This window comes from Chelmon rostratus, chromosome 3 (genome assembly GCF_017976325.1).
Source record: "Chelmon rostratus isolate fCheRos1 chromosome 3, fCheRos1.pri, whole genome shotgun sequence".
In the NCBI taxonomy this organism is placed as follows: Eukaryota; Metazoa; Chordata; class Actinopteri; order Chaetodontiformes; family Chaetodontidae; genus Chelmon; species Chelmon rostratus.
In genome coordinates, this window is record NC_055660.1 from 15536029 (window position 1) to 15557790 (window position 21762).

General features: G+C 43.9%; 1 protein-coding gene across 1 annotated transcript in view; it reads left to right on the forward strand.

Moving 5' to 3' along the window:
- Positions 1-21762, forward strand: part of ptprdb (protein tyrosine phosphatase receptor type Db) — an 87831-nt gene that overhangs the window by 38504 nt on the left and 27565 nt on the right. The window contains exons 5-20 of the mRNA XM_041933923.1: positions 6416-6604; positions 9695-9712; positions 11438-11548; positions 12694-12705; positions 13224-13493; positions 14091-14200; positions 14626-14823; positions 14944-15069; positions 15188-15335; positions 15460-15605; positions 15861-16005; positions 16855-17157; positions 18365-18558; positions 19893-20010; positions 20315-20902; positions 21314-21408. Coding sequence (XP_041789857.1) covers positions 6416-6604; positions 9695-9712; positions 11438-11548; positions 12694-12705; positions 13224-13493; positions 14091-14200; positions 14626-14823; positions 14944-15069; positions 15188-15335; positions 15460-15605; positions 15861-16005; positions 16855-17157; positions 18365-18558; positions 19893-20010; positions 20315-20902; positions 21314-21408 — 2771 coding nt within the window. The remainder of the gene's footprint in view (positions 1-6415; positions 6605-9694; positions 9713-11437; positions 11549-12693; positions 12706-13223; positions 13494-14090; positions 14201-14625; positions 14824-14943; positions 15070-15187; positions 15336-15459; positions 15606-15860; positions 16006-16854; positions 17158-18364; positions 18559-19892; positions 20011-20314; positions 20903-21313; positions 21409-21762) is intronic.

Consider the following 21762-nt stretch of genomic DNA (forward strand, 5'->3'; position numbering starts at 1 on the left):
AGAGTTCATTCCCTCATACTTTCTCTTTCTGTCGACCTCACCCATTCTCTCTGTCTTTTTTCACTTTGCTCCTTCTCTCTCTCTCTCTCTGTCTCTCTCTCTCTCTCTCTCTCTCTCTCTCTCTCTCTCTCTCTCCCTCTCTGTCTATACGCTCTTAGGTCCACTACACAGCAACCTCTAAATTATTCACATCAGACCACTCTTTGCATCTTCTGTGCTGTTCCGCTCCATCCGTTCACAATTTTTCCTGTCTCACATGGTTGTCTTTCTTCGTTTGTGTGTGCGTGTTTCTGTGTGTGTGTGTGTGTGTGTGTGTGTGTGTGTGCATGCAGGCGTGCTCAGTTGTGCATGCACATCTGTATGTGCTCTTGCTTATGTGTCTCTGCATCTATTTTTGATTCCTCCTGCCTCCCTTGATGGAAGCTATCTGCTCGTGTCTAATCTTTAGCTTTATCGAGACCATAGCCACTCATGCACGCAAACACATGGACAGACACACACACGCATACACACCCACACACACAAACATATCCTCAATCTAAGACAGTCAGTCTTTATGTAGTGATTAGCCTCTTTCTACTCCTCTGAGGAGTCATTGTGTTGTGGATGAATAAGAGGCCACCTGGGAGCAGCTAATAGCCCCTGATAGACTGTCAGTCCAAATGTCAGTAACAAAGTGCACACTCCCACACACACATGTGCGCACCCACACAAACACACACACAGGGTTGTCAGTCATGTCTCCTTGTCTCCCCTGGCTCTGTAAAGACACAGCTCCAGTGACTGACTGTCTGACAGGAGGGATCCGGTTTTAAGGTCAGCCGGCTTAATTACTGAGGATTAGAGCCAGGCTAATTGAAATCTTGGTTTCCAGTAAATCACTGTGATTGGCAATGGCTGAAATAATAATGAACTTGAGAGCAATTATATGCGTTAGGATCCAGTATACAGTCAGATACTGTATAATTCATGGCTTGGTAAAAGTGGAGTGTGCGTCTGTTTGATTTCATCTAAATGAGTCTCGGACAAAGTGCCTCGGTCCGAAAACTGGAAAGATGAAGTGAATGGACAATTCTGCTTTTCTGCAACTTAGGTCTGCAAACAAAGCACTCGCCGAGATCGGTACAATGACGTCTGACGGTGAAAGAACAGGTTGTGAGCGAGCCAGCAGTTTAGTATCCAGACCACTTTATTTTGGAGGTTAAGCTGAAAGTGAGCGCAGCAGAAATGTTGTAGTGTAAGTGTGGCAGGTCAGGGTTGAGCCAGAAAGTGGGTCTGTAAACTGTCGTAGGTCTTTAAAGCAGACAGTTTGGATAATACTGCCTCTCGAACCTGAGGGTTCGTTTAAAACCTGTGACCACCTGAATGCTCTCTTCTCTCACCCTGTCAGATCTCTTTAGTAATGTCACTGCACTCCCAGCTCTCAACTGTGAACTAGGCTCATATGTAATGTTATGATTACTGACAGCGATGATGGGAAAAACTATGAAATAAGACCTAAATTAGCATAATTGCAGTTATGGATTTATTATTTATGTTCCTCCCATTATAATCCTAGATATTCCCACATGTCATCATATCATCATGACTGACACAATTGTAAAATCTATGGTTAGGTGTACCTCATATTTTGTCTACCTTCATATTCTCATGTGGTTGTGCACCCTGCAAAACTACATGTAACATGTAAGAAGCACAAAGTATTGCACGTGTACTGTGTTGGATTGCATTATATTGTATAGGTGTTAATTCTATTGCATCCATCAGTTCTAGTGTTTATCCCCTGAGAGAAACCCGGGTTGTTGGCAGGTGCAGATTTTACACTCAGGCTTCTGACACAGCAGCCAGCTTACGCTTTGGTTCCCATGATTGTTCGACCAGACTTGATTTGCAGCCGTCCAGATTTGCAGATGACAAACCCAGCGAGCGATGTGCGTGGATTTCGTTTTGGGTCTCGCATAAAGAGGGCAGTGTTCGCGCAGCCGTTCCCATGATTGTGAGTCCGGGCTTTTCTATGAGCTGTGAAATTATCTGGATCTCTCACAGTGGAAACAGAAGTGGGAGCAAATCCAAATGAAACAGTGGGATGTGTGGAAGGCTCCGTCAACAAGGGAGTGTAGGGTTACGCATCTGCTCTGACCTCAGGGGGCTCTTAACTGTTCAGCAGCGCACGCACACATACACATACACAGACACACACGCACACATGCACACAGGCTAGAGCAGCTTTGTCCCAAACGCACTCTAGTGTTACTTACACCTGTCCCCATGATGGATGGTGGAGAGCTGGTTGTGTGCATGTGTATTTGTGTGTGTGTGTGTGTGTGTGTGTGTGCATTCAATCAGCACAAACACTTTCACCTATATCACTTTAAACCATGTCAGCTTTAAATTAAAAGATGCTTGTTTTTGTCTGCACAAAAAAGCGTGTGTGTGTGTGTGTGGGTGTGCAAGTGTGTGCATGTCTGTGTGTGTGTTTTCATCCAGAATGCATGCATACCTGTGCGTTTGGTTGACTACATTCTTGCACACACCTCCACCTACACATATCTGCAGCGTTCTTCTGCACGTGTGAGTGGTTGTAGAGGAGGGGCAGCGAGAGACGCGTGGTCTCAGGGAGTAGCATTTGAACTGTGCGTCCTCGGTGTTCAGCGCGGTGTCCCACCCCAGGTAGATGAAATAGAATGCATGATTCCTGCCTACGAGGGGCTGGCTTTGAAGTAAGCGTTTGCATAATGAAAGCGGAGAGAATCAGGATTGTTATGCTGTATGGGTCCCTTGTGCTCTCTCTCCCTTTCTGTCTGTTTTGCTCTGGCTCTCTCCCCTGTTCTCTCTCTGTTTTCCTTTCTGTCACTCTTTCTTTCTCTCACTGTATTCCATTCTACACTCGTTATTATTATTTAATTCTTTTTTTTTTTTGCACTTTTGCCCTCTTTCTCCATCCGCCCACACACTCACACACACAAACACCTTCTCATCTTGTTCCTTTGGTTTATTATGTCCATGTTTCCATTTGTCAGGCGTTGTGATTGATTGAAACTGGAGCTGTTAAAAGGCCACACACGCACAGCAAAGCTAGTGTCTCACGACCAGCCGGCTATGGTTCGATGGGCTAGTACCAAAATTAGCATCTCCTTGGCGAGGTTCAGCGCTAGGATTTCCCGTTAATGAGGCTCTGTGTGGTTGAGAGGGATAAAGTCACAAGGGATTGTGGGTATAAAAAAAAATGGGGGAAAAATTAACTGCCTTCTAGATCAAATACAGCACAAACGCGTGCAGGAACACACATTCCCTGCTCATCTGTCTTTTTTTTAATATGTCTGTCATTATGGATGACTCATGAATGTGACATTTTACCTCTCAGATTCAAAATGCAGCCTTGAACAAAGTTGAGAATTTGTTTTAAAAACTGATTTGCTCTGAACCTTTTTGATTCCGAGGTTGAATACAGCATCTTTTCACTTTGACTGAGTTCAGGCGTCTTTGATCCCCTACCTCCTCCAAGCATTGTCCCCTCCTCTCCCTTAAATCCCCCACTTCATCTGAATGAAGCTGGCCCGGCGCCTTTGATTTCCTTTATCACACTGAAACGACTCCGCATGTTTGATTTAATTGCCTCAGATGTCTATGAATTCACATTTGATTTGCCGTCCCAGAAGGGCGCGAGTCCCAGTGGCTGTGTCGTTATTGAGACTCGCCTATTTGATTCATGCAGAGAGGATTGTGTGCAGTAGACTGAGCCAGGCGAAAAGTGTAGCTCAACTACTACTGATTCCCAGCAGAATAGACAGCATTTGATTTCCAATTGATTCTTATTCGAACAGCGGTTGCCTAAAGCTTTGGTGAAATAGTTTGTCAGGTGCAATGAAATGTTACTTATTCTATTTGACCTCACTATTGGATTCTTGACAAATCTTGCCCCCGGGCTCAAGTCTGAAAAATATTTTAACTCTAAATTGAATCAAAATTTGACCAGCCAGTTCCCCTTAAAAGATTTTCACACTGGACTCAACCGGCAAAAGTGTTGGTTCAGGACAAGCTGTAAATACAACATGAAATATAGGATGTTGTTAAAATTTAAAGAGCAGGCAAGCAAGAAGGCTGAAAGAGACATGCCTCTAATTACTGGTTATATGTCCACTGTGTGCCATGAAAGCGGCAAAAAAGGCATTATTCAAGAGAATTGCATGAAAAATGAAAGCGATACTGATGGGAAATTAATGATATAAATTAAGAAGTAACTGTGTGCGCTGCACTCATCTGTGCAGCTGATCTGCTGTTAACAAGGAATGCAATTCATCTCATTAGAGAGTAGCCTCCACGCTGGTGCTGCAGCACTCCGGGATAAACTGACACAATAGTTTTATACAAAGAAAAGGAATTTGCCACATTTGCAAGAGGGGACATATAATTAAGTGTCACTCATAGACAGCATTTCCCAAAGTTTCGCCAAACTCAGTAACTCACGAAACTCCATGATTTTTTTAAAGGAGCCTTGGCCTGATTTGCAGCCACCACAATTTTATTTTCACAGGTGTTGCTCTGCAGGACAGAGATTCAATCTCAGTGAGGATTGTGAGAACAAATAATCACAATAATGGACCTTGATACAGATCTCATTTTAATACCAGGCGTAACTGTCTGCTCGTTTTGACTAATTAAAGAGATAGTTGGACATTTTGGGAAAGAAATCTATTTGCTTTCTTGCTTGAGAGTTACGTTAGAAGACTGATACCATTCTTGCATTTATTTGTTCCGTGTGAAGCTATAGCCAGCCATTGGTTAGCTTAGCTTATCTTAGCTTAGCATGGAAACAGGGGAAGCCTTGCTCTGGAAACAAAATCCACCTACCAGCACCTCTGAAGTCCACTAATCAACACTTTACATTTCTTATATTTTGTTTTACACAAACCAAAGTGCCGACAGCGTGAATGACAAGTTGCATAACGGGGTAATAATAAAAACAATTATTTTGACCAAGTCTGTTACATAACATATTGAACATAAGCAGTAGGATTCACTAATATGTTCATGAGCTTTTACAAGGCTTTTACCACAGAGCTGAATGATTATTAATTAGAAAATGGGAGGAAGAAAGTTCCAGCCTAGTTATAATAAACTTAAATGTCACCGCTTGATGAACCTATTGAACTCGCTGCTCTCTCAGTCCTAATGGTACATCTGTACTAATTGGAGAAGAGGAACGGCCAGTTCATTGGAACACAGTGTTACTTTTCTCTGTGGAAAAACACACAATTTCACAAGCCACCCAAACCCAGTCAAATAAAAAAAAGGAGACAACCTGGTACCACTAATGACATGAGGGACTCGTAGCTGACCAGCTTGTGCATGCAGGTAAAAAAAAGTCATATTAAGACCTTTGTGTCGCCACGACAAGGTGAGGTTACAGGATGTATGTTAAGCTAAAAACTGGTAGAACATCTCCATGTACAAGACTTCTGGTAAAATCATGAAGCTGAAGAGGTGCTTGCACCCCAGGGTGTGCTTCTGCACTTACATACTGTACACCAGTTTTAAATAAACAGTTTCCAGTTTATTTGGTACACCTGGCTAAAACTAATACAATCTAATACAACAGTCCTGCAATAAATCCTCCCTTCATGAATAAACTGGCAAATGAGTGTATATTTGTGTTTTAGAAGGAAAATAAGAGCCCTGCTGTTAGAAATTCTGATTATATACAACTAATTTGCAACACCAAATATGTTCTGAGTGAAACCTAATGTCGACTGAATTATGTTTTCTATTAACATAATGAATTCATGTTGTTAAAAGATGTTGATACTGAACGCATGTTTCCTGACAACGTATTTGTTCTCCACCAAAATCTTTCAGTGCACTATCCACTCACAGTGACTGCAGTATTATTCAATGTTTCACGGTGAAAGTAAGGGAAATGTCGTGCTTTATTTTAATGCAGAAAAAGTCTGCAGTGGCTTGAGACAGACTGCTTTTATAATATAAACATTTAATCAAAATCACGATCATGAATGCAAATCAGCTGCGTATGAACGTGACTTCTAGGAGGCAGCGTTGGAAAATAAACACCCAAACAGGATTAGAAATTGATGAGGTGCTGAGTGAAGAGTGAAGAGAGCGGAAATGTGCAGAGAAGTGAAAATGTAAAGAGTAAATGGTAAAAAATGGCCACCGTCTGCTCTGCACTGGTCGTAGCTGTGTGAATGCAAACACAACAAAGAGAGACAAAGCTTAAACATACAGCGGACAGTTCAAGCATCACTTTGTCTTTGAAACTCGACATGTGATGGGGATGAAGGTGTGTTTGAGCGCCACTGAGAGGACTGTGTGAGGGGGGGTAAGAAGACAGGTAAGAAGAAAAGGTTGGGAAGCTGTGCGTCCAGCTCTGCTTGACTCCTGTATTTGGTCTTTCTAGAGGACCAGCTGCCCTCGGGGTTCCCCACTATAGACATGGGTCCCCAGCTAAAAGTGGTGGAGCGTTCTCGGACCGCCACCATGCTCTGTGCTGCCAGCGGCAACCCTGACCCAGAAATTACCTGGTTCAAGGATTTCCTGCCGGTCAACACGTCCAACAACAACGGACGAATCAAGCAACTCCGCTCAGGTAACCAATGCTTTTATCCCTCCATCCTTTCCCTTCCCTTCAACCCCAGCTTTGATTTCCACCGGAAGGTTTTTTCTCCCTCCCACTATGCTTTTATCCCTCTTTCAATAACCCCTCCCTCCCAGCCCACTTTTTATTTTCAGTTCCTACAAAGCTTCTGTTATTCTTGCCCTCGTTCACCCCTTTTCTTATTGCTGTTCCGCACTCTGTGGTTACTGGCTGTGTTTCTCCGCCGCTGCTGCTGCTGCTGCTGCTGCTGTGGTATCAGTTGACTGTGTGTGCGGTTGCCAACTTTTCTGAACTCCTCAAGGCCTTAATAAAAAAAACCGAAATCTCCACTTTTCTCCGCTTTCCTCCGAACTCTCCGAGGTCTTCCCGTGCAAATCACCATCACGACGTGTTTAATTTTTCACTCACTGAAAACATCATGAAATATTTGTAGCAGCACGCATCAGTGCCCGGCATGTCTGCGGTCATATCTCAACAAACGTCTCTCCTGACAGAATTTGCGAGGTAAATCCAGGTGATGGTGGCGTGTACTGTGGGAGCAGCCTCTCTGAGCAGGCTCACTGCTGTGACTGAACAATCAAATAACCCTCTGCTTTTCCTTATTACATGGAAAGTGTGTCTTGCGTGGGTGTGAAATTGACTCACGGGCATTGTACCCGTGTTAACTGAGAAAATACAGCGACATAGTTAAATTCAAAGGCTCGAGAAAAACACACACAGGAAAAAATCCTCTGCAGCCAATCAACTCGACCCATCTCGATCAGCTTTTCAATAGCCACAGTAGTGTGTAAAATCCCAACTAAAAATCCCAAATTCCCCTCCCTCCTCAGTCCCCCTTCTGCTACCAGGGACCAACTCTGGACCCAAAATCCCTCTCTTGTGATTGGACACCCAACTCTCCAGCTTCTTTATGAATAACAACCTCTTGCTTCTGCCCCTGACTTTTTTTTATTATTAATATTATTATTCTCTGGCTCAACCCCTAAACACCCTGCTCAGACTCCCTTTTTGACCTTTATTTTACAAAAAAAAAAGAAAATTACAAAGATTTACGGAATTGTTTAACTTAAAATGTCAAATATTTGCTATGTTAGCTTCTTCTATGTGATGATTAAGCAATAGTTGACTTTTACGATACTTTTAAGCACAAAATTCTGTGTAGATGATCCATGACTCTTTTTTTGGGGGGGGGGGTGTTCCAGTGCTTTTTCAAGGTGTTTCTACTAAGTCAACTCCTCTGTGTAACCAATGGTCAGATTGTAATGCCATGTCTATGCTGTTTCTTTTCTCTCTGTATCTTTTTAACCACAGAGTCCTTTGGTAAGTGCTTCTGTTCCGAGGCCCACACCCTCACTGTCCACTTTTCTACACACTGTTCACTAATGTTGCTCCTGCTGCTGCTGCTCACCTTTTACAATGTTGAGGTGTTATTAAAATGCATGGCATGCATTTTACTAACAGTCACACACAAAGACGATACGAGGCACAGACGCGCACACACATATGCACACTCATGCGTCCGCAGGAACCCACACATCATTTTGCTTAAAGGAGCGTACTGTAGATGCTACAAACTGGATACACACACACATAGACATAAATACACACATGCACACACGCATCTCATCACCCTAGAGGTAGCTGGCCTCACCCTCACCTGTGCACCTGCAGCCTTTCCACACCCAAAGAATTACAACAACTTGCTCCTCACACTCACCTGTTTACTTTCCCACTCCTTCACTTATTCAATTATTCTTTCCCTCACTCACTCACTCACTTACTCTGTCATTCACTCACCCACTTACTCTCTGCTGTGTAGAGTTACCAGTCAATAAGCCATCAGCTGTAGAGGGCTGTTAGGTGGAGCCACTGTAAGGAAATCAATGGGCAACCAGGTTTCAGACTTCTGGAGGTTGACTGTACAGTGTAGGAGGGATATACTGAACCTGGGTACTGCTGCTTAAAAGTAGTGAGCTGATCATAGACACCTGCAGTTTTTAAAATCCCTATAATAGAATCCTTAAAGGAAAACCCACCCTTCAATTCTTTTTCACTGTTACATAAGTCACAATCAGTCATGTCTTTGCTTTCCTACACTTTAGTCAGTGATGTCCTCATTTTCCGAGAATGCTTTCTGACAACTTCTAGAGAATATGCCTGGGATGTATGCATCAATAATATCTTACATGCTTTCCTGTGAGACAGAGACTCACATCTCTTAAGAGCTGAAGCAGTTATTTCATTAATCAAATGACAGAAAGTTAATTAGCAAAAAAAAAATGTTTTCATTGTTTAAATCAGTTTTCATTTTACAGTCTCTGGTTCTAGCTTTCTCAAATGTGAGGATTTGCTGCTTTTCCCTCTTATCGTTGTAAACCAAATATCTGACAAAACGAGCAATTTTCAAAGATGCTAAGCTTGTCGAAAATTCCTCCGCTGTCAGACTTTGAGTTGATGTGACGTTCTCTACCTCTTGCCACTTAAGCGGGAGATTTAGAGATCCTCCAAACAGCACAGAAATCAATACAATGTCATTTTTGAAAAGGGTTTAAGCACTGGAGGGTGGATTTTTCCTTTTTCGTTTTAAACAGATATATGTAAGCACCATATGACTAGCAGGATTACAGATGTTCTTGGTAAAAGTGGTGGACAAGTGCAGGCTGAGATTCAGGTCAGTGTATTCAGAGTCCCAGTCCACCTCTTAGAGACCCACATGAGTGCAGTGGACACGCTTCCCTACTCCTACAGCCACATCTGCCCCTGCTGCAAGTCAATGAAGTCAAATCAATAACCCACCTCCTTATAGCTCTGCCACTCTGTCTATCTAGTATCTGTCTTTCTCTCCTCAGGCTTATTCTGTCTTTATTTATTCTGTCTTTTTCTTTTATGCCTCTCTCCTCCTCTCACTCTCTAAAGATCTATATTTTGAGTCTTTTCTCTCTAATTTGATTCTTCTCCCTTACAAGTTTACCCCTCCCTCCCCCCCAAGTCCCTGCCTCCCTTATCCCCTGCTCCTCCTGTGGTACTAACATTTTCTTCTTCTTCTCCTTCTCTAATCTCGTGCATTCATTGCCCACTCAGGTGGCACGCCCATACGAGGTAAGACTGCTGGGAGGACCAACATGACACAGTGGCCTGATTCCTTTTCGACCCCTGGTTCCTACTTGTCTCACAGATCTGAACAGGCAGCTCTGGGTGGATTCATAAATATGGGTTTAGTCCAAAAGACTCTGCCATATTGGTAACACTCATCCAGCTGCTTCAGATCTGCAGTAGGTGCAACAGGAGGGAATTGGAATTGAGCAACCGGTTCATTATTCTATGACTTTTAATCACCTCCCCTCTTCTCGACCTTCATCCTCTCCTCATCCTTTTATTTTTCCATCTCAGCCTCAACGTTCACTCTATGAAACTGAACTCCATCGCTTCCTTCCTCGCCATATTGTGATCTCTCTTTCGCATCCATCAGTTTAACGTCATTTAGCTTCTTACATCCACTTTGTTTTCAGTCGAAAGCATGATGTGTTTACGACTTGTATTTATTTCTTAGCTGCTTAGATTGAGGCGATAAAAGCATACCTCTTACCTCCGTTTGTTTGCTTTTTTTAATTTTTTTTGTGACCCTTTTTTTGTTTTTTTGTTTTTTCTTTTTGGAGGGGGAGGTGGGGAGGGGGGGGTCTTGATCTAAGCTTGACCTGGCCTCTCCTCCCACCTTGTCTATATTTGCCCAATCAAACGTCCCAGTTTTGTTTTCCCTCCCAGCTGTTATTCGCTCAGCCTGAAAAGTCCAGATGGCAAAGACTCAGACACACTTGCAGACATTAGTGTGCTCAAACACACACACACACACACACACACAAACGTGCACATACACACGCACACACATTTCTTCATGGTTTTTTACCATTACTTTCTCTTTTCTCTGTCATTACCGATAAAAAGCCCCAAACAACCACTTTTTTGATAAAGTTTTTATGGGCGCTTTTTTGCCTTTCCACACCATCTTTGAAGAACCTCTGGTTGACGTTTTTGACAGTTTTTCTGTTTTCAGGGAGCGAGAAAAGCATCGGTCCCTTCCCAAGGCTTTGCGTATGTCGTTCCATTTTTTTTATCTGTTGGCCTTGATGGAGCTCGGTTGATGTCTTTACCTCCTTATTGGGTGTGTTTTTAAAATGACATCACACTCCTGATCCCGTTGGTGGATCCGAAAGGGTTGGGGATATCTTATTGCCGTGGCGATATCTTTGTTTTAACATTTTATACTTGGAAACTAAAACGTGATTTGCTCCCTAATATAACTGCATCTTAATTTTCAGCGAAGACTTTTCAAAATGCTGTATTTGTGACTGGATTTCTCCACATTTTGGTTGCTTGGTTTGTTTGTTTCTGCCTTGCATGAAGACTACATTCTGCGTTTTTGTCGGCTTTGTATCGGTGCTTTTTTGCTTTTGTTTTTGTTTTGTTCCCATTTCTAAGTCAGGAAGCTGACCCTTGTTTTGGGCAGATTCTTGCTGACAGTGGTAGAAACTTGTTAATTCTCTCAATAGATTTTGCTCCCTTTTTAGCCCTGTGTTCCTCATTCAGAGGTCAGCTTGTTTTTGCTGAAAACTCCCTCAGATTCATTTACCCTTTTTGCAGTTCTTACCATTTCTATGTTGTGTTTATTTCTGTGTATTTATGGACCGTGCCCAATTATCTGATCTCTTCCACTTTTGTGCAATTGCTCTTTCTTCCTCACTGTCTTTCTGTGTGACGCTCTCTCTCTCTATCTCTCTCTATCTCTCTCTACCTCCACTCCTCCTCTCCATCCCTCCGTCCACCCAGGTGCCCTCCAGATAGAGATGAGTGAGGAGTCCGACCAGGGGAAGTATGAATGTGTTGCCACCAACAGCGATGGGACACGCTATTCCACCCCGGCTAACCTCTATGTCAGAGGTAAGAGGGAGGGGAAAAAAAACAGCCTGTCGTGTGAGCACCAGACTCCAATTAGAGCGCTCAGATTTAAGGATCGCATTGATAATGGATGTGCAGAGTGGGACGTACTATTCCTAGAAGATATTCATACGTTTTTTACATAGACTGCTAAGGATGTGCATTTATCATATTAATGTGATGGTTTAATGCTTTTGAACCTTCTGTGTTTAATCATTCTTTCCTGTACAGCCATAAAACAGGATGGTTTTAGGTCCTTCGCATCAGCTATGGCAGGTCTGAATGTTTCACTCAGGCTATTAATCTCTCTGCCCTCCCTTCTTAGCCTTTAGACCTCAGAGAAAAAAAAGCCAAATCATTGTCTGGTTAAGACTTGTGTTTTTCCCCCAAATCTGACAGGCATCTCACCTCCTCAGGCGCTGTCTCTTCACCACACGCACACACACACACACGCACACACACACACACGCACACACACACGCATACCCACCAAATGTTTGAATCTTGGAGACATTTTTATTCCCGTGGCCTTTTGCTCTGTTGTCTGCCCGCCCAGAAGAAAAATTAATAAATAAAAGCTTTAAACAGCGTAGCATGCTTTTCTGACTCCAACATCGCTCCGAGGGATACGAAACAAACACACACGTACACACACACGCACGCACACACGACCGAATGCTCACACATAAACACACATCTAAGTCATACACTAAACTATATAGATATAAACACATGTGCACACACACACGCACACGGACACCCACGAAGCGCGCGGAGTCAGTGATGTGCGTCTAACAGTGCTTGCAGGGCCAGTAAAATCTTGCAGTGCTGCTCAGTGAGTGTTTGACAGGCGGTCTATGGAGACAGCCGGCAGTGGAGGGCTGCCTGAAACAGGAAGGTTTTCAGCAACACACTGGCCGGCTGTGGCCTCTGTTTTCTCTCTTTGTGCTCCTCATTTCTTTCTTTCTTCCTTTTTTCTCTTTGGCTCTCCCTCTGCCTGTTGCCACCTTGCCACGCTCCTTTGTCTAACTTGTTTTCTCTCTGTGTCCCCTGTCTCCTCTCTGGTATTTTCCATTTTCCTCTCTTTTCTCTCCTCCTCCTCCTCCTCCTCCTCCTCCCGTCGTGCTCCGTCCTACCTCCCTCTGCAGAGCTGCGAGAAGGTTGGTACAGTTACATCCGTGTGTGGCTCTTTTGAGTCTCTCCCGAGTATTTTCTTTCTTCCGTTAAACTGCCATTTGTGTCTGTGTGTCTCGGCTGTTTCATGTGAGGCGCTGAAGGTTTAAACCTGCCTGTACAGTTTACTCCGTTATGATACCCTGCGTTCTTCTTTTTCTTCCCTGTGAGCGCGTGTGTGTTTGCTGTGAGGTTTTTTTTTTGTGTGTGTGAGTATCTTTTGTGATTCAGTTCATAAAATATTTAATGGAGCACACCTAAAAACACCATGAATAAAACATTTTGATATCACATGCGCCCTAGTAGTGATGTACCAGACTGCCTGAATGCTTGCAGTCTTCTTTGAATGCCATAAAACCCGTCTCAGAGCACAGAAAAATGATCATTATGCTATACAGTTGTATAGACCCTGCTTGTTATCCACTGTTGTACTCTTTACTGAACAACACAGTCATGAATTTCTAATCACCTCCTGCCTTCCTGCTTTCATTGCTGTCTGGTCCAGTGCGTCGCGTCCCCCCTCGCTTCTCCATCCCCCCAGCGGACAGCGAGATCATGCCAGGGGGGAACGTCAACATCACCTGTGTGGCAGTGGGCTCCCCAATGCCGTACGTGAAGTGGATGCTGGGGGCCGAGGACCTGACGCCCGAGGATGACATGCCCATCGGCCGCAACGTCCTGGAACTGACCGATGTGCGCCAGTCCAACAATTACACATGCGTTGCCATGTCGACGCTTGGCGTGATTGAAGCGGTGGCGCAGATCATTGTGAAAGGTGGGTTTGTTAGCGTGGGTGTGAGTGGTGGGGAGGAGAGAGCATGTGGTGAAGAGAAGGAAGTGATAGGTTGACCTCGCCCCTGGTGAGATTTCTGAGGTTTTCACCTTATTCAAAGGAGTATTTTTAAAAGGACAAAACCGCTCTGTTTTTCATTTAAGCCAAATATATTTGTCTCTACATTTGTCATATGAAAATATATCAATATTAAGAATCAGAAGAGGAAAGAAGGAAAATTGCTCATTACAGTATGTGAAATTAACAAATCTGTATTCAAATGTGTCAGTATGTAGGGATTTCGTTTGGATTAAATATGCCACTGGGAACAGTCTCAGTGGTTATAACCCATTATAGCAAATCCCTGATCTGACTATATTTGTTTTGTCCAGTGAAGTTTATGTTTTTTGTCCAATTGTTGTGTTCATTGTGTAATTCTAGGACATTGAGCTGGTCTCGTCATTTAATTGTTTCCACCTGTTTCCACCACTCATTTAATGGGTGCAGAGTGATGCTACAGTATAAATCTGAGTCTATCAGAGGATTTCTTAGTCATAAAGAGATAGTGTGAAAGACGTCTCTCTCTTCTCTCTCTCTCAGCTCTGCCGAAGGCTCCTGGCACCCCTGTGGTGACGGAGAGAACAGCAACAAGCATCACCCTCACCTGGGATTCTGGCAACCCGGAGCCTGTCTCCTACTATATCATACAGGTGTGTAACAGACAATAATAGCAGAACTTAAGCTGGCGGAAGCTCCACAAGATTTTTATGCGAACCTAAACTGTTATTAACAGCCTAAGTCAGCAAGTAGGGCTGCAAAAGAATAGAGTTTCCTTGTCTCTCCCGATAGTCATAAAATCGCCAAATTGCAAAATGAAATCTGGTGTCTTATGGGTACTTTCTGCCCACAAGGAGTAATGAATTGAAATACAAACCGCTACACTGATGCAATGGCTGAATACTCCAGTCACAAAAGGCATTCTGTATGGCATAAATCTTGGTTGGTTAATAAGAGTGTATTGATATATATGTATAGTATTAGCTATACTAGATAGTGCTATACGTAGATCCTCCTCTCTATATAGTTGGCGAATGCAGCTTTAAATCAGTATATTCTTCCTCCGTCTTCCCTCCAGCACCGTGCCAAAGGTTCAGATGACTCCTATAAAGAGATTGATGGCATCGCCACAACACGCTACAGTGTGGGCGGCCTCAGCCCATACTCCCACTACGACTTTAGGGTGGCCGCCGTTAACACCATTGGCCAGGGCCCCTCCAGCGATGTGGTGGAGGCTCGCACAGCCGAGCAGGCCCCCTCCTCTCCCCCTCGGCAGGTCAGGGTTTGATATGACAAAGCGAATTCATGAACTGTCATTTTTACAGGAGCATTGCATCCATCACTAGGAAGTAAAACCAGCGCGGTGTTGCTGAAGTTCTTCCCATTTGCCCTGCAGGTCAGAGGTCGCATGCTCAGCACCACAACAGCAATCATCCACTGGGATGAACCGGAGGAGCCAAACGGACAGGTGGTGGGCTACAGAGTCTACTACACCTCAGACAACACGCTGCCAGTCAACCAGGTGTGTACACACATCTGCTTGATTTTGCTTAGTTTGCATTTATGAGTCACACACGACTGTTAACTTGCCTGCATGTGTCTAATACACAAGTGTGCACCTGTGTGCTTATGTTGTGCAGTGGGAGAAGCAGATGGTGCGCAGCGCCAACTTCATCACCATCCAAGGTTTGACTCCTAACAAGACTTATTACATCCGAGTGCTGGCCTTCACCTCTGTAGGAGACGGACCCCTGTCCCAGGACCTGCAGATTATAGCCAAGACTGGAGGTAAGCGACAGGAAGCAGTGAGGCTTTTCTCTTGGTTATGTATTCGACAGATGCACCATGTGAAACTGGGCATGTATGCGCTAGAACTAGGCTTTACAAATCCTGTTTTTCCTCAACTCTGCAGTTCCATCCCAACCTTCAGAATTTAAGGGTGAGGCCAAGTCTGAGACCAGTATCCTGTTGTCCTGGGTGGCTCCACCCCAGGGTGGTCCGGACAACCAGATCACAGGATATGAACTGGTCTACCGACGAGCTGACGACACAGAGGAGGTAAGGACTGCTAGCTGAGAGGACTAGACGATGTGGATGGTCGGATGGATGATAACAGATTAAAGGCCGGGTGTATGAATAGATGAATGGGTTGGCTGATAGAAGATCAATTGATCTCAATATTAAAAGCTAACTCAAGTCTTTTACAGGATGCTGTTTTTGAACACCCTGTGGAGTCGTTACTGCAACCTTTTTCCTTTGTTTTTCTCACAACTTGACGTCCTAAACGTTCCTGTTGTCTTCCTGTCCCTTCAGAAGAAAGTGAGCTTTGAACCTACCACCTCCTACCTGTTGAAGAACCTGAAGCCTTTCTCCACCTACACCTTCCAGCTGGCTGCCAGGAGCAAGCACGGCATTGGGGCGTATACCAACGAAGTGTCCATCGACACGCCGCAGACGCGTAGGTCCAACCGTAAATACTGTGTGAACGTGTGTGTGAGTGAGTGTGTGTGTGTGTTTGAGAGCGAGAGAGATGTACTTCTCTTTTGACAATGCAAAAATGAACTGACACCAAATCTGAGCCACGAATACACGAAATGTAAGAGCTGACCGTCGTACATTTGTAAAATCTGCTTTTTCGCATTGTCAAAAAGGAGCCGTCATAAATCCAGACCTCAACTGACCTCAGATTTGATATTTCAACAAATACATCATTAAATAGCTCATTATCTATGATTCCAAGAAATTTCAGCAAATATGCTACCAAACAACTTATGGATGATTGACAGCAAAGTAACTTAATTTGTTGGCTACCAATCTGGGGTCTGTAAGAGAATCAGTAAAAACAAGGTAAGAAGCCAGAGGTTTGTAGGTAGAGGTGAACTCCATCATGGATCACAGAGGCTTGGGTAGGCTGTAAGGACAAGTAAGTTATGGTCAGGTATGTTTGTGTGTCAAAGCTCTAGTCAGTGTTTTTGTGTTGCATCTCTTTTAAGCCATTCACTCGTTTTCATTGATCAAACATTTCTACCGAGCAGAAGTTTGGCGCCCCTCATTCAGTATCTTTGTTCAGCCATCTTGTTTTCTAGTCACAGGGTCATTTTTTCATAAGAGCTTCTGTTCTCCAGTGTTTTGTTTTCATTTTATGTTTCTTTGTCTTTTGTTTTCTGTCTCTCGTCTGCTCAATTTCATCCCCATTCCTTCACGGCAAACCTCACCTCTCCACCCACCAATAACAACTCGCACACACGACCAAATAACATTTACCCAAACGACCCCTACTGTGCTTCCTGTAAAACTGGCCAATCAGTTCCTTCAGCGCCTCCCCAGGACATCACATGCACCAGTCCCAGTTCTACCAGCATCCTGGTAAGTTGGGCTCCACCTCCTCTGGAGTTTCAGAACGGCGTCATTACAGGATACTCCATCCAGTACTCCACCACCGAGGGCAACAAGGTGTCTAAAAGAATTGATGGAATCCCTCCGGAAAGTTCTCCGTATCTCCTGGAAAACCTAGAGAAATGGACTGAGTATGGCATAACGGTACGAGCACAGACGGAAGCTGGGGACGGACCAGAAAGTTTACAGCTGCTTATCCGCACAGAGGAAGATGGTATGTTCCTAAACAAACCCCCTGCCTGTCTTAGGACGGTCCGCCCCACTAACACTGGCTGCCTCACTAATATAGCACTAATGAGCTCAAAGCACCCTGAACTAACAAGTTTCTTCCACTAGTCAGTAAAGGCATTTTGTCTGTCCTTGAGCTGCAATCTAAACGGATCATGGTGCATTTAAGAACCACTGTCAGACCCTCCAGTTTTGAAAACCTCTCCTTTATTCCTTCATAACTGCCAGAAACCTCCAGCATCCGGAAATCTCCTCCCGCTACTCCCTCACCGCTGCTCTCTCTTGTCAACAACAACCCTTTTTTCTCCAGAAGCCGTTTTTATCCTCTTTATTTACCAGCATCTTTTCTTCCGCACTTTCCCCTTTCTTCTAAAATCCCCTAGTTTTTTGTGAAAAGGGATGGCTGGGATTTCCCACTTTATTCTCCACTAACAAACCCTCCAAAACAAACCCCACGGCTGCAGCTTTACCTTGGCCTTTCCACGCCTTGGCTCCTCTCCGTGACCGTCTGCCCTTCCAACTCCTCTCCAGTTCTTACACAGACACATTAAAGCTAACTTTAATCAATACATTCAATTGTGACGTGAGTAATTTGTAATATTTTCAGCAATATTTTTGATTTTCATGCTTAACATCCCATACTCCCAAAGGATTTTCTTCTGACTTCAGCTTTCTTTAGATTGCTTATGCATGGGTCAGATAGCGAGAAGTGGCTTGAGTTTTTGGGGTGTTTTTTCCCTTCCAGTGTATATATATATTTATTTTATATTTTTTGTAGAAGTGTAGTTTTTGGCAGCACGAGCGAGGTTTTTCTTGATAACACTATTTTCTCTTTGACTGCCTGCCACTGTTTATCTGCCCATGGCAACAAATCCTTTTCTATCTGCCATTCTTATCTTTCTCTACATTTGCTTCTTATCCTCCACTGCTTTTTTCCTCCATGTTTTTCCTCAAGCACTCTCATTTTTTACTGTTTTGACTTTTTTCCCAGACATCAGAACAGAGTTTTAGACTTTTTGGAGGGTTTTTTTTAACCTTTTTTCAGCTTTTGGGTTTTTTTTTTAATCTGCCCCTCAAACCAATATATTTTTTGATTAGAAAAAAAACTTTCACTAAAGTGAAGGCCTTAACTTGAGAGGTTTGAGTGCCCATCATCTGTGACCCTTGACCTCTATCCCAAAATGCATTTTTAGTTCCAAGTGGTCCTCCGCGAGGGGTGGAGGCAGAGACTGTGAACGCCTCGGCCGTTAGGGTGAAATGGCGAGCACCGGCGCCCGAACGGCAGCACGGTCAGATCCGAGGCTATCAAGTCCACTATGTGAGGATGAACTACGGAGAGCCTCAGGGTCAGCCCTTCATCAAGGACATCCTCATAGAGGACACTCAGGTGACACTAACATTAACTCTCTAACACTGTATGATCAGCTTCCTCTATGACACCTGACCGCATTAGAAACAGTTATAATTGATCCCAAATAAAAGCAGAAATCTTCCTTAAGATTGTTTAAAACAAACATTTAGACATTTTGAGAAATATTCTTATTTCTCTTCTTGCTGAGAAGATCAATACCAGGAGCTGGTTATCTTAGCTTAGCATAAAGACTCGAGAAACTGCAAAACCCTTAGCCTGATTCTGTCCAAACGTAACTCAGTCTGCCTACCAGGACCTCACTGATTAGCACATTGTTTGTCCAGTCTAACAGTCGAGCTAACTGACTGCAGGCCGTAGCTTCATATTTAATGCACAGACCTGAGAGTGGTAGCTATCTTCTCATCTGACTCTTAGCAAAAAAAGCAAATGAGAGTATTTCCCAAAGTCTGGCCTGAATGCAGCTACTGATCTGGTCAGGTTAAACCGAGCATCACTACATGTCTGTCCAGGATAAATAAGAGATGTGAATAGATTCATACCTGCCAATTAACACTGTTGATTTCAAACTGATGCTTCTATGGCAGTAAAATATGTGAAGTCTTTAAGATCATATCCTAAATATTATGAACTGTTTCTCTCCCTTTTCTCCAAACTGTTCCATCGTTCAGTGGGAATATGATGACTCAGCTGAATACGTGAGTAGACGCTTCTTTAAGCCTATTATTTAATAGTGATCACAACAAAGCACAGAGAGTAGATGAGTCATATTTAAGAGATTGTAGCTTCAAAAAAGTCCAGAGCAGGGGCTTAAAACCCAGCAGGAGGTCCCATTTTCATTTCTGCATTCTGTATACTCCAGGATTTTTTAATGAATGAAAAATGGAAACACATAACGTAGATAACCGATATGAGTCGTTTGTGCGAATTGCCAAAATATTATGACTATTTATGCTTTCTGCAGGCCAAGAAATGAAGAAAATATTGTGATTAGCATTTAGATGGAGGAAAATCTAAATGAGTTTTGAGTGTCTGCAAAGTTAAATGACATTTTGTGTTGCGAGTGAACCACATTTTGAGCTCTGTTGAGATAATTTGATGTAGTTTTTTTTACTTTTGTTGAGAAAATGCATTTCCTGGCTCACAGAAAAGAGCTGAGTAACTGTCTGTAGCAGTACACTGTCAGACAAAAAGCACAGAATTATGCCTTTGGTCACTGTGGCTGTACCTTTTTGATCAATTTCCACTAGTTTAACCTTGCTTTTTTATTCAATTGAGGCCCTGCTCATTGTCCTGAGGGCACACATAAGTACTTACCTTTGCAGCTGACAGTGCTTTTCGTCGTTGTGCAGGAGGTGGTTCTTGGAGACCTAAAGGCAGACACTTCCTACTCTGTATCAGTGGGGGCTTACACTGCCAAGGGTGACGGTGCTCGCAGCAAACCTGTTTCTGTGTGTTCTGCCCTGCCACGTAAGTGTGTCTACACAGACTCTTACAGACACACACAGAAAGACAGAGAGCTACAAAAGTAAACACAGCCACACATAGCTACTAATGATCGTTAAAGATCATTAGAGGCCATTAAATCACTGAATTGGCTTATGTGTCACTCTGTCACACCTTGCTATTCTAGTAAGAAGCCATCATTTGGTAACATATTAATCATATTTTCGCAGTTTTGCTTGAGGCAATGAATAATGTGCTTTGCAATTATCCTCTAATTACCTTTTCATCATTCTTTCTCTCCTGCTCTGCCCACTTTCCCTCGTTTTAGTGCCTGAGAAGCCCAAACTGATGGTGAGCGCCACCGATTCAGGGACCGCTCTGCTTCAATGGTACCCATCGCCCAACCCGCCCACCCCGCTCCTGGGGTACCGCCTCACCTTCGGCCGCATCGACGTCCTTCCCTTTACGGTGGTCGAATTCCCCACCAAGGAGAACCGCTACACGGCCCAGGACATCCACAAGGGAGCTAACTATGTGTTCAGACTCTCCGCCCGTAACAAAATGGGCTACGGAGAGGAGGCTGTAAAGGAGGTGACTACTCCGGAAGACGCCCCAAGCGGATACCCAGAGAATGTTATCTTAGAGGAGGCTTCTGCCGCCTCCCTCCGACTGGCGTGGAAATCGGTCCCACTAATTGAGCAAAATGGGAAAATTGTGAAGTACTCGGTGCTGTACAAGGATATAAACAGTCGCGGGAACGCCTCAGAAGTCGTGGTGCCCGCTCCGGGGTCGAGTGTTTTGTTGGAGGCTCTGAGTGCAGACACTGTGTATGATGTCAGGTTGTGCGCGTACACAGCTGTTGGCCCCGGGCCGTACAGCCCCAGTGTCCAGTTTAGGACGCAGCGGCTAGACCAAGGTAGGACTCACGCTCACTTCCTAACAACCCATCTCCATCGCTCAGGACGCAACACGTGCTTCCTAACAGCACATTTGTGCAAATATCGTGCACACCAAGTCCCACATGCACACTCACACTCAGACACACAACATCTGGTGACAGCATCCTAAGTGTCCTTTTTCGTTGTCTTGTCACTGTAGTCTTAGACCCAACGTCCTTTTCCCAAAGCAAGGTAAGAGTCTTGGGTCTTGGGTGAGTGTCCCTGTCCAGTCACACTCACTGTGTTGATCAGAGCAGATAGCAAAGTTGAGACTGGTACTAGAGAGTCGTATACAGGTAAGGCCATTCATTTTGCTTGAGCGGGGAGATGGAATGGACAGAAATCAAATTCATGTCTATTTGTTTTATTTATTTATTTTTGTACCGTAGTTTTTGCCACCAACTTCAGAGTAAAGGCTGCCATGAAGAACTCTGTCCTGCTTTCCTGGGAGATCCGAGACAAGAACCCCGCCCAGCCGTTCACTGTAAGTAGATCTGCGTTTTATCATATTTAAATGTAGGTGAATAAAAAAACATCACTCAAATAGCCTCCGATGGCGCACGAACAAATAAAGGCAGGGTGCAAATAACGGATGGGGAAATTAGCTGTTCTGAACTCACACTGTAAAGTCAGCAGAATTTATTATCTTGTTTCCAAACACTCATTGCCTGTTTTTCTCTGTGTTTGGTTGCCGTTCATTAATTCCAACACTTCCTGTTTGATAATTGATAAAGCCTGGCAGTCGTACAGTTGTATAATGCCTCTTGAGCAGCTTTTAATGTAAAATAGAAGAGGTGCACCGAGCAGCAGCCACAGCAAAGACAACAGGCAAAAACAT